The sequence below is a fragment of the Lepidochelys kempii genome, chromosome 3 (assembly GCF_965140265.1).
Source record: "Lepidochelys kempii isolate rLepKem1 chromosome 3, rLepKem1.hap2, whole genome shotgun sequence".
Classification (NCBI taxonomy): Eukaryota; Metazoa; Chordata; order Testudines; family Cheloniidae; genus Lepidochelys; species Lepidochelys kempii.
The window spans coordinates 158,752,705-158,765,598 of record NC_133258.1 but is presented as its reverse complement, the minus strand read 5'-3'; the positions used below and the strand labels follow the sequence as shown (position 1 = coordinate 158,765,598).

The following is a 12,894-nucleotide window of genomic DNA, read 5'->3' as shown; positions in this document are numbered from 1 at the left end:
TCATCTTCCTGCACTGAATTTTAATTCATTGTTCTCACTTTCCAGGCTTTATGTAGCTCCTCCCCTGCCTATATTGCACTTTTCTGTCATCTCAAACTGTTCTTCCACTTGGGGGCCTACACTCTGACAGTTGTCCTTCCTCTTGTGTTCACTTTGCATTTTGGGGCCTAGTGTCTGTATGCTGCTTCTGTGCAGGAGGATGGGTTGGGATGACACATGAGCTGATGTCTAAATGCTAGGTTTTCTTTCACTACTCGTGGTATTTTTTCCATTTATTCATTTAGGTGGACAGGTCTCGCACATATTCTTTGGATGAGTTTTGTGAGGAGCAATATCAACAGAATAAAGAAGCACTTCATCAACTACAGGCTTTCAGGGAGAAAGTAATTCAAGCCATTCAAAGTACTTTTTTAAGGGTAATTATTTAAGATTCTTTGCTATTTTTATTTTTATGGTTTTATCCTGCATGTTTGTTCCTCTTCAGGTTCTATTAAAAAACTATTAGGTGTTTGCAGTATGAGAAGAGAAGGTACCTGTACATGCAAACTACAAAAACATTTATTGTATTTTAGTTTTCCATATAATAAGATTTTCCTTTTTGTTCTTTACTCTACTTAATAGAAATACTATATTGTATATAATTTTCTTTTAAGAGCCATGTAGTTTCCGTGAGGTCTACAGTTTAATGATTTTGAAATTCAATCAAATATTTATTTAATATAATACAATGCTTTGAAGTCTACTTCAAGAAGTGGAAACTGACTGTACATGGTAAATAATTGTACACTAGGTTCTGTCAAATGGATTAAATAAACTGAAAAAAGAGAGAGTTTTTCTTTTCTAATTTCTTTCAGTTATAATGCTCTTGGGTGTTACTTGTTACAATAGCACATTAAGAATTTTCAGACAGAAGTATGATTTTTTTTAATTGAAGGTGTCAGTATACATATTGTAAAATGGCATCTGGGTGATGCAATTTTTCTAAGACTACATACAGAGGTTTTAACTCCTGTGTATACAATCCTACTGAAGACTGCATAAGCACCTTCTGCTCTGGGGCAAAATAAACTTGCCTATTAATGGTTCTGGTCTTGCAGCCCTTGCTTAGATTAGTAGTCCTGTTCATTTGAATAAGACTATGTAGGAGGGTAAGGGTTGCATGATTGTGCTCTTTGTTAGGGCCATAGAAACCTTTCCACTCAAATGTATAGATCTTTAAATTGTGTGGTCTGTTTGAATGAGTCTCTTCAGCCCTGTGCACCTTTGCCTGATATGTATGTGTACAAATGGAGGATTTTCACTTAGATCATGGTTCTTGTGCACCTGAATGGTGGTATCATCTTGCTCATGCACTATTTTGGAGGCTTATGTGCAGTCTTTTTTTCCTGCCTGTAAGGTGTAGGACATGAAAATATTTATTGAAAATATGTTAACAGTTATCATTCTCACTGTGCACTTAATTGTGCCTGAAGCAACCGAGGGTATGCTTACATTACAAGAGCTGCAGCGCACTGTAGTTATGCAGCTGTGGCACTGTAGTTATGCAGCTGTAACACTGTAGTGTAGACATGTGCTATGGTTTGTCACAAACAGGACATGAGTGCTCTGGTCTTGTGGGTAGGACCAGGCATCGTGCCTAGTGGTCAGAGCGGGAGTAGAGCCTGGTGGTTGGAGCGGGGAGCCAAGCTAGGGGTCGGTGTCAGGGATCAGAGCTGTAGGCAGGAATCAAGAGTCAAGCCAAGGATCAGAGGCAGAGTAAAGTGTCAAGCCATGAATCAGAGCTGGAATCCAAAGCAGGGAATGAGATTAGGATAGCAATGGGCCAGGTACTGCTTGGTTGCACAGACAGCTTCCTGGAACTCCCTCCATGCTTAAATAGTACACCTGGACCAATCTGGGGATGTGTGTGCTCTAACTGGGTCTTCAGTGGGTGGCACATCCTATGGCATTTAGTTCTGCCCCACCCTGAGTTTATAGAGCATGTATTGTGGCTCTGCCGTGGCTACAGAGTTGCGGCATGTAAGCATTGCTCACCTGGACCCCACTCCTCTAGTCCTCCAGATCCTTACACAGTGGTAGAGGGTTTTTTCACATCACTATATTGAATCCCTCCCAACCCCAAAGAGGCAGTAACTAAGAATTCTTCTGTCAACCTAGTGATGTCGACATCAGCACTTAGGCTGGCTTAACTGTCTCTCTCTGGGGTGTGAATTTTAGGTGTAGATCAGGCTTAAGAGTGCCATCAATCTTTGTCTTCCAAACCTTTGGCTTCCTCTCAGAACTAAAGACAGTGAGGCCAGGTCTATGCTAAAAAGTTTAGGTTGACCCAGCTACATTGCTCAGGGATATGAAAAATCCACTACCCCGTAGAAAGTAGTTAAGCCAACCTAATGCCCAATGTAGACAATGTTAGGTTGCAGGGAGAATCCTTCTGTTGTTCTATCTGCTACCTCTTGGGGAGGTGGATTAACAACAGCAATGGGAGAACCCCTCCTGTTGCTATGATTGTCCACACTGAAGTGCTACAGCAGCACAGCTACAGTGTTTCTAGTGAAGACATAGCCTGAGAGTCAGTAAGCCCATCACAACAGATCGGACATCTTCTCTGGGGAGGATTAACTAAGTGTAAGTTAAAATATACAATTCCTAGGAAAGGAGAGTGTGAGGATCGACAGGTTTTGAACTCGGATCCATAGAGTGTCAGGCATAAGAATGGCCACAATGGGTCAGACCAATGGTCCAAATAGCCCAGTAACCTGTCTTCTGACAATGACCAATGACCCCTAGTTCTTGTGTTACGCGAAGGAGTAAATAACTTACCCTTATTCACTTTCTCCATACCAGTCAAGACCTTTATAGACCTCTATCATATCCCCCCTTAGTCGTCTCTTTTCCAAGATGAAAAGTCTGTCTTTTTAATCTCTCCTCGTATGGAAGCTGTTCTATACCACTAATAATGTACTTGCCCTTCTCTATATCATTTCCAATTCCAGTATATCTTTTTTGAGATGGAGTGTCCAGATCTGCACACAGTATTGAAGATGTGGGCGTACCATGGGTTTATATAGAGGCATTATGATATTTTTCTGTCTTATCTATCCCTTTCCTAATGGTTCCTAACATCCTGTTATCTTTGACTACTGCAGCACATTGAGCAGATGTTTTCAGAGAACTGTCCACAGTGACTCCAAGATCTCTTTCTTGAGTGGTAACAGCTAATTCAGAGCCTATCGTTTTATATGTATAGTTGGGATTATGTTTTCCAGTGTGCATTACCTCGCATTTATCAAAATTGAATTTCATCTGCCATTTTATTGCCCACTCACCTAGTTTTGAGAGATCCCTCTGTAAGTCTTTGCAGTCTACTTTGGACTTAAGTATCTTGAGTAGTTTTGTATCATCTACATATTTTGCCGGCTTACTGTTTACTCCTTTTTCCAGATCATTTTTGAACTTGTTGAACTGTACTGGTCACGGTATGGACAGTTGGAGAACACCGCTATTTATGTCTGTCCATTCTGAAAACTTGCCATTTATTCCTACCTTTTGTTTTCTATCTTTTAACCAGTTACTGATCTATGAGAGGACCTTCCCTCTTATCCCATGACTACATATTTTGCTTAAGAGCATTTGGTGAGGGACCTTGCCAAAGTGTTTCTGAAAGTCTAAGTACACTAAATCTACTGGATCATCCTTGTCCATGTATTTGTTGTCCCTCTCAAAGAATTCTAATAGATTGGTGAAGTGTGATTTTCCTTTACAAAAACCATGTTGACTCTTCCCTGTGTTCATCTATGTGTCTGATAATTCTGTTCTTTTCTGTAGTTTCAACCAATTTTCCTGGTACTGAAGTTAGGCTTACTGCTGTGTAATTGCCAGGATCGCCCCTGGAGCCTTTATGAAAAATTGGTGTCACATTAGCTATCCTCCAGTCATCTGATAGAGAAGCTGATTTAAATGATAGGTTACAGACCACAGTTAGTATTTCTGCAATTTCCTATTGAGGTCCTTCAGAAGTCTTGGATGAATACCATCCTGGTCCTGGTGACTTACTACTGTTAATTTATCAATTTGTTCCAAAACTACTTCCACTGACGTCTCAGTGTGGGACAGTTTCTCAGATTTGTCACCTTAAAAGAATGGCTCAAGTGTGGGAAGCTTTGCTCTTTTTTTTTCCTCTTCAGATTCTTTTTGGCCTGCTTAATTATACTTTCACACTTCACTTACCAGAGTTTATGCTCCTTTCTATTTTCCTCACTAGGATTTAACTTCCAATTTTTAAATGATGCCTTTTTGCCTCTGACTGCTTCTTTTGCTTTGTTGTTTAACCACATTGGCACTTTTTTGGTCGTCTTACTATGTTTTTTAATTTGGGGTATACATTTAAAGTGAGCCTCTATTATGGTATCTGTATAAAGTTTCTGTGCAGCTTGCAGGTATTTCACTTTTGGGACTGTACCTTTTAATTTCTTTTTAACTAGCTTCCTCATTTTTGTGTAGTTTCCCTTTCTAAAATTAAATGATGCTGTGGTGGGCTTCTTTGGTGTTAAATTTAATTATGGTCACTATTACCAAGTGGTTCCTCTATATTCACCTCTTGGACCAGATCCTGTGCTCCACTAAATCAAGAATTGCCTCTCTTTTGGGTTGCAGGACTAGGTGCTCCAAGAAACAGTCATTTATGGTATCAAGACATTTTATCTCTGCATCCCATCCTGAGGTGACATGTACCCAGTCAATATGGGGATAATTGAAATCCCCCATTATTTTTGAGTTGGCAGCCTTCTCATCATGGCCGCCATCCAGTGGCTTGCTCGTAAGTAGTGGTATGAGTGGCTAATGGAATCCTGGCACCACCAGAGGCACTGTCAACGGTGTCCTGATTAGAGGAGTGCCCAGCCCCATCAGTTGGTCCAGCTGCTGTAGTTAAGCCATAAGGAGGTACAGGAAGTTGTCTGTGCAACTGGGTGAATTCCTGGTTGGTGGCTACATTGGCCCCGGCATTCTCACCTGACTCTCTAGCCCTGCTTTCCTGACTTGTCCCTGGTTCTTGCCTTGTTCTTGATTCCCTGCCCCCTGTTTCTGACTCCAGCTCCATCCCTTGGGTTGACTGTCTGACTCTGACCCTTGGCTCAACTCCTCACTCTGACCCAGCTCAATACTCTGATCTTTGGCTAGACGCTGATTCCTGCTTCAACCACTAGGGATGACTACTCAAGTTCCGGTCATGACCGAAAGCTCCAATGCGCATAACAAAATTTTCAAACTAAGTTAAGCACTTAGAAAGCTTTAATGAGTTGCATGTGGATAGAATTCCCATCCCACTGTCTGGCTACAAGGAATTAAGAGGCAGAGATAAGTGTAGAAAATATAAACTTTAACTAGCTATAAATAACTTGCCCTGAGACCCAGAAAACTGAAGGTCAAATGGAGCACACTGCCAGTGTTCTCAAGAAATGTGCATGACTTAGACTTCACCCCAAACCATACACTTGTATGCATTGTGAATCAGAGATATATCATTCTATGCGAATAATTGGTCTTGTTCCTCCAATTTAATGTCTCATATCCCATGAAAGGTCTTGAAAAATGTGAAGTGAAAAGTTCTGTATATTATCAAAGAAGGTATGGACTATGTTCACTAGATTTAGAGGAATTATAAGGGATTTTGTGTGCTTTCTCTGATAATGATAGTTTCATCAGAGAAGTGACAGGAATGGTATAACACAAGAAGGAAAAGGGAATGTTGAAATGTATAAGCATCTAACTAGGATATAACTTCTTGGAATATTAAGAGAAATCACTTGGAAGGGATACCAAAATTAACAGGGTAAATACTAAAATGCAATCCATGAAATTAATTAGACCCTCCAACTAAAAAGAGCATCAAAATTTTTTTTATGCATTGGTGCCTTCACTGGATACTGATGGAAGCAGCAGAAAAACTAAGATCTGAAAGCTGAGAACCATTTGGAATCAGAAGGAATCAGAGAGGTCCCCTCCAACTAGTCCTTAAATCAGTGTATATAAAACTGAGGTCACTGTGCATGACACCCCATGGATGGCCTCTCCCATTGTCCAGGGTCACAGGACCCAGAAGAGATATTGAAGAATTTTGCTAAAATCTTATGTGGGAAAGACTTGCCCCCATCTTCAGGGGCAAGGTCTAAGAAGAGTTGTTGAACTCCAGATAAGCTGCAGAATCCAGAAGCATCAGATGTATGGACCAGCCATGTGTAAAAGACTTCCTTATTTCCAGATTAGCAGGGCAGGAAGTGGTGAGATTTCATTTCAAAGATTGTATTTCTCCTGTTTTTTAATATAAATAACTGGAGGTTATTTTGAATTTTAACTACCTAATGTTATATGTGTGCCCTCCTTTATAAATCCAAACAAATTAGCCTAAGAGAAATTTAAAACAATAACTTTAAGCAATTGCTTTTGATATTGCAAACTTTCCCTTCCACACCAAACCATTCAAATAGCAGGGATCATATTCTTAAAAGCGCCTTTAGTAAAAGGGTATCCTTATTTCTTGGGGAAACACTAGAAGTGTGAAAAACATTTTAGAAATACTGATGAAATGATGATTAATGATCATATATAAAAATAAGAAGACATCTTGGCGATTTGTATTGTTCTTCTTCAGGTGTTGTCACTATGATTGTTTCACTCTAGGTGCACTTGTGCCACCTGTACCTTTGATCAGAGATTTCTCATAGCACAGTCTGCTTGGTCTACACATGTGTTACTCAGTCCTGTGCTCCGTGCTGTTGTTATATAGCACTCTGTGGGTGGACTGCCTTCAGTTCCTTCTTTACCACCTCAGCCTGAGACTGAGTCTTTGCAGTTGTTTACGTTGAGTTTTATTTCAGATGTGTCCCCTTAACTCTTTTACTTGTTAGCTTATTATAGTTGTTCTTAGTAGTAGTTTTAGCTTGTAGTAGTTTAAAAAAAACTTTCAATTTTTTTAATATAGTTTTCTTCTAATATCTTTTATATAGTTTCTCTCCTCCCAGGAGTTTTACTTTACTGGGAGGGCATGCCCAGTTCTCTTGGTTTCAAGAACTGCCTGTCATTCCAGGAGGCAACCCTGGTGACTGATGGACAATCCTCATACAGCTGTTGCCTCAGGGAATCTCATATTTCCCAAAAGTGCAACTTCTGTCTGGCATTAAAATCTAGAGCCAGAAAAAACAGGGAGATAATGGAGAACTCACTGCACTCAATCACTGACCCTGGCCAGGGGACCCCCCTCTCTGCCCCCCGTTTGCTGGTCTCCTAGTAAATCCACTGTCACTGTCTGTCTCTGAACTACACTCCATGAGGGCATCTAAGAGGAAGACCCAGGCTTCCTCCCAATGACCATCCCTTGAGTTCTCCAGGTAGGGGATCTGCCTCAAAGAAATACGGTCTCTAATGACTCCAGCTACTTCAGTATCCACTGCTCTCAGACCTGGTACCCATGAGGCTGCTGGTTCCTCAGGTACCAAGGGCACTGTCAAACCTAAAGACTATGAAGACCAAGGCTCCGAGAGGCCATCGACACCATCAATGGAGTGAGGCAACAAGAAGAGCGCTACCTCTTCTCATTTGGAACCGAAGAAGCCTTCTCAAGGTCTTTCTATACTCCCCTTAGAGTGGTCAAGATTCACAATACCGGCAACTCCCTCAGCCACTGTCACTTCAGCGCAGGCCATGGACAAGGTACTGCAGGAGTTTTGTTTTCCCTGAGACCTTGCTGTGTTCGAGATGCCCAACTCTTCATTTCTAGGCTCTGATATACTCCCAGTACCGAGGACTTCCAGGTTGCTGGACGTTGTGCCCAGTTCTGACTGTTTCACCTCATGGTTTTGTCCGGTGATCCACTACTATGGAATGATTTGGAAGAGACGGATTCTGATGAAGATTTTTGCCTCAGTCTCCCAAATATATGTGCAAGGCTCTCCTCTGCATTTGTGTAGAGGCTCTTTTCCAAAGTTCTTTGAGGAGATTGGTATCACTTGTGAGAAATGGCCACAACCACCATCTAGCTGGTATGAACCCCAGGGATGCCTCCACCCATGCCATATGCACCACCTCCTTGGCCATGCTGGAACCCTCGAGTGTCCGATCGCCAGCAGTTTGCTAGGGCTTTGAGCACCATCAGTCGGATAAATAACCTTCATCACCCTCCCTGAGGTTCCAGTTTTCTAGAGAGAAAGAAATCTTTGAGGAATGGGAAGCTAAGGCTGATGAAGACATCTCTCCACTGGCCAATATCTCTTCTTCATTCCTGGGTGAGGCAGTTATGCCACCTCCTCCATCCCTGGTTGAAATTTCAAGCAGTTTCAAGACCTTGTCAAGAGAATTGTGGATTATTTGTAAATGCCTTATGAAGAGGTTAAAGAATCATATCATAAGCTGCTTGACATCCTTCATACAGCTTCATCTGCCCGCACTGCCTTGCCTGTTAACTTTTGCAGGTTCTAGAGGGGCCTCATTATCTGGCACATCCCAGTCACAATTCCACCTACATGCAAGAGAGTTGCTAAAAAATATTATCAGTCTGTCCTGTATAAGGAGAATTTTTATTTTCTCATCCCTCTCCTTACTCTTGGTGGTCGACATGGTTAATGGCTGTGGAAGGAAGCACCACGCTAAATCCAGGCCCTATCATAAGCACCTTTACTTGTTTGGTAGAAACTCATATTTGTCAGCTACTATACAGTTCAGATTTGCCTACTACCAGGCTTTAATGCCAAAGTATAATCATGCAAATTATACTAAGCTGAATTTGTTTACTGAGCATCTACTAGCAAAACAAAGAGAACAGTTCCAGGGAATTTATTGCAGAAGGCCAGCTGCGTGCTAAAATATCTCTGCAGACCTCCCATAATGCTGCTAATACTGCCACCAATTTGATTTCTACAGTGGTAGTTATGAAGAGGGCCTCCTGGCTCCAGCTCTCAGGATTTTCAAAGGAGATGCAAAATACAGTCAAAGACTTTCCTTTTGATGATATCAAACTGTTTGCTGACAACATGGACAAATCTCTGCATTAAAGGACTCGAGAGCTACTTAATATGTTCTCTTGGGATCTATGTACCTGCCCTCAAGAGAAAGTTTAGTAAGCCCCAGATAGCACAGATATCCTGTCCTGTCCTACTCTCAAGCTTCCAGAGATCATACAAACCTCAACACAAGGGACAGAGGTACCATAGAAGAAAACCACTCACTTCTAAATCTTCAACCTCACAGTCTTCCACCTTCACTCACAAATTTTGATGGGGGTGGTCGAGGTTCTGAGTTACCATCCCCATTCTTGCCAACTGCATCTATTCACCTACCTTCCTTTCTTTGGCGACTGCCTTTACCACTCTGGTGGGCTTGGGAGTCAGTCACTATAGAAAAGTGGGTTTTGAAGATTTCTGCACAGGGTACTCCATCCACATTATTTCTCTGCCACCTGCCAATCCCCCTTCCCCATCTCTCTATAGGGACCACTCTCATGAGAATCTGCTACAGCAGGAAATGGACTCTTTCCTATTCTTATAAGAACAACTATACTGAGTCAGACCAATGGTCCATCCAGCCCAGTATCCTGTCTTCCGATGGTGGCCAATGCCAGGTGCTGCAGAGAGAATGAATAGAACAGGTAATCATTGAGTGATCCATCCCTTGTTATCCACTCCCACCTTCTGCAAACAAAGGCTAAGGACATTTCAGAGCATGATTTTGTATCCCTGTCCATCCTGGCTAATAGCCATTGATGGATCTATCAATGGTGGACTCTTGGGTGCTATAGAACCGGTTCTCATGCAGCACAGAGGAAAGGGATTATATTCCTATTTCCTGGTTCCAATAAAGAACAATGGTTGGAGACCCATCCTAGATCTAAGGCAACTCAGCATGTTCGTGAAGGCACAAAAATTCAGTATGGTGACACTTGTAGCAATAATTTCATCACTGGACCAAGGGGACTGGTTCTCAGCCCTTGACCTTCAGGGTGCATATTTCAATATAGTGATCCACCCATCTCTCAAAAAGATTCCTACATTTTACTATTGGTCAGGACCATTTTCAGTACAGGGCGCTCCCTTTCAACCTACCATTTACCTCAAAGGTCTTTTTCAAAGGTGTTGTCAGTAATAGTGGCACACCTCTGCAGAAAAAGACATCTGGTGTTCCCTTACCTAGATGAGTGGCTTCTGAAAGGTTGTTCCTTAATTGTAACTTCACAGGCAACTTGTGAAGCAATAGACCTGCTCCTCAAATTGGGCCTACAGTTGAACTTTCAAAAATTCCCCTTGACTTGTGTGTGAAAGTTAGATTCATTGTAGCTTATATCATTTCAATAGAGGCAAGAGCCTACTTCCCAGTGCACAGATTCGTGGCTGTATCCAACATAGTCAACACAATCCAGATTAGCCCTCAAACCCCGGTTAAAGATTGTCTTCAGCTGTTGGGGCATATGGCAGTTGGTAGTTTTATTATAGACAGTATAAGACTGGGAATGTGTTGCCTTCAGGGGTGGCTCAGGACTGTTTTATTCACCAAACAGACACAGTCTAACTACACTACTTTCCATACCTATCTTTGTGGGTGGAAATATCTTCACAATGTTTGTGCAGGAGTCCCTTTCACCCACACTCCCCCAATGATTGTCATAATGATGGATGTGTCCCTATTGGGGTGGGGAGCTCATCTAAACACCCACATAGCTCAGGTCAGGTGGGTGCCTCAAGAAACCACTCTATGCATCAACCTCCTGTTACTTAGGGTGGTCAGATATGATTATCTCCAGTTTCTCCCACTAATCAGGGGCAAACACATAAAGGTCATGATGGATAACATGTCATGCATGTTCTATACCAGCCAGCAAGGAGGGACAAGATCTCCCTACCTCTGCGCCAAGGCTGTCTAGCTTTGCAATTGGTGCATACGTAATCAAATTGTCATCACAGCAGCTTACCTCCCAGGAGTTCAAAATGGGACCACAAACTAATTCAGTGTGCATGGTCTCTCTCAAGACCATGAGTAAGAGATGGATTCCATCATTCTTCACCACATATTCTGGCAATGGGGCACTCCTCAAATAGACCTGTTCACAATGATGATAAACAAGAAATGTGCCCAGTTCTGCTGCAGAGGCGGGCTGAGTCACTGATTCTTGGGGGATACCTTTCACTTTCAGTGGTTGTCAGGTCTACTGTATGTGTACTCCTGACTCCTCTGATATCCAAATTTCTACATGAAATAAAAATGACAAAGCCAGAGTTATTCTAATAGTTCCGACCTGGCCCAAATGAACATGGTTTCCTTACTTGATACAGCTGGCCATTTACTCACTGATCACTCTCCAGGCCTCTCCCAGGAATGAGGGAAGGTCCTTCACCCCAGTCTCGGAGTTCTTCGCCTCAAAGCATAGCTGGTCAATGGTTCAAAGGATTAGAAATGACTTATTCAGAGAGAGTAAATTTTCTGAACTTTCAGCTGCAGAAAAGTCTATGCACTACACTTACTTACAAAAATGGGCAAGGTTTGATTGCAGGTGTGACCTCAAACACATTCTGTTAACAACGTTATCTCTGTCAGATATATATTGGACTACATCCTAGAACTAAAAAACTTGGGGCTGTTGCTGATCTCTGTTAGAGTCCACCTGGTAACTATCATGGCATTCCATTCTCCAATAGAAGGTTATTCCGTATTCGACCACCCAGCGACAGAGAGGTTCCTGAAGGGGCTTGAAATCTTTTTCCACCGGTCAAACATCCTACTCTGGTTTGGGACCTCAGTCCGGTTCTTAAATGCCTTATGAGATCACCGTGTGAACTGATGGCTGCCTGCTCACCCCTCCATTTATCAATGAAAACAGTGTTTCTGGTAGCCATTACATCAGCTCGACGAGCTGGGGAAATAGGAGCCCTTATAGTATATCCCCCTTTCACAATATTTTTCAAGGACAAGGTCACATTACGACCAGATGCCAGGTTTTTACCAGAAATATCTTCCGAGTTCCGCATTAACTAACCCATTCACCTCCTGATCTTCCATCCTACACCTCACCTAGACAAAGAAGAGGCACTGTTACACACAGTTGATATCAGGAACCCTAACCTTCTATCCTGACAGAACTAAACCTTTCAGAAAGGCTCCCGAATTATTTGTCTCGTTCACAGACGGCTCAAAAGGGTCTGCAATCTCTGAACAAAGACTTTCCAAGTGGGTATCCAACTGCATTAGATGTTGCTGCCAATCTTGAAGCACCCTTGGACATGCAAAACTCACTCTACAAGGTCCATTTCCACCTTTACAGCCATTCTCAAAAATGTTTTCATTAAAATGTATAGGGCTTCGACTTTGACCTCTGCACATACATTGCGGACCACTATGTAATAAGTCATGACTCTGCTTTTGATGCAGCATTCAGCTTGGCTGTGCTTTCCTTGATCAGAGAATCATAGAATATCAGGGTTGGAAGGGACCTCAGGAGGTCATCTAGTCCAACCCCCTGCTCAAAGCAGGACCAATCCCCAACTAAATCATCCCAGCCAGGGCTTTGTCAAGCCTGAACTTAAAAACCTCTAAGGAAGGAGATTCCACCATCTCCGTAGGTAACGCATTCCAGTGTTTCACCACTCTCCCAGTGAAAAAGCTTTTTCCTAATATCCAACCTAAACCTCCCCCACTGCAACTTGAGACCATTACTCCTCATTCTGTCATCTGCTACCACTGAGAACAGTCTAGATCCATCCTCTTTGGAACCCCCTTTCAGGTAGTTGAAAGCAGCTATCAAATCCCCCCTCATTCTTCTCTTCAGCAGACTAAACAATCGCAGTTCCCTCAGCCTCTCCTCATAAGTCATGTGTTCCAGTCCCCTAATCATTTTTGTTGCCCTCCGTTGGACTC

General features: G+C 42.3%; 1 protein-coding gene across 1 annotated transcript in view; it reads left to right on the top strand.

Moving 5' to 3' along the window:
* DNAH14 (dynein axonemal heavy chain 14) overlaps positions 1-12,894 on the top strand; it is a 454,489-nt gene that overhangs the window by 60,920 nt on the left and 380,675 nt on the right. The window contains 1 exon segment of the mRNA XM_073336702.1: positions 285-416. Coding sequence (XP_073192803.1) covers positions 285-416 — 132 coding nt within the window.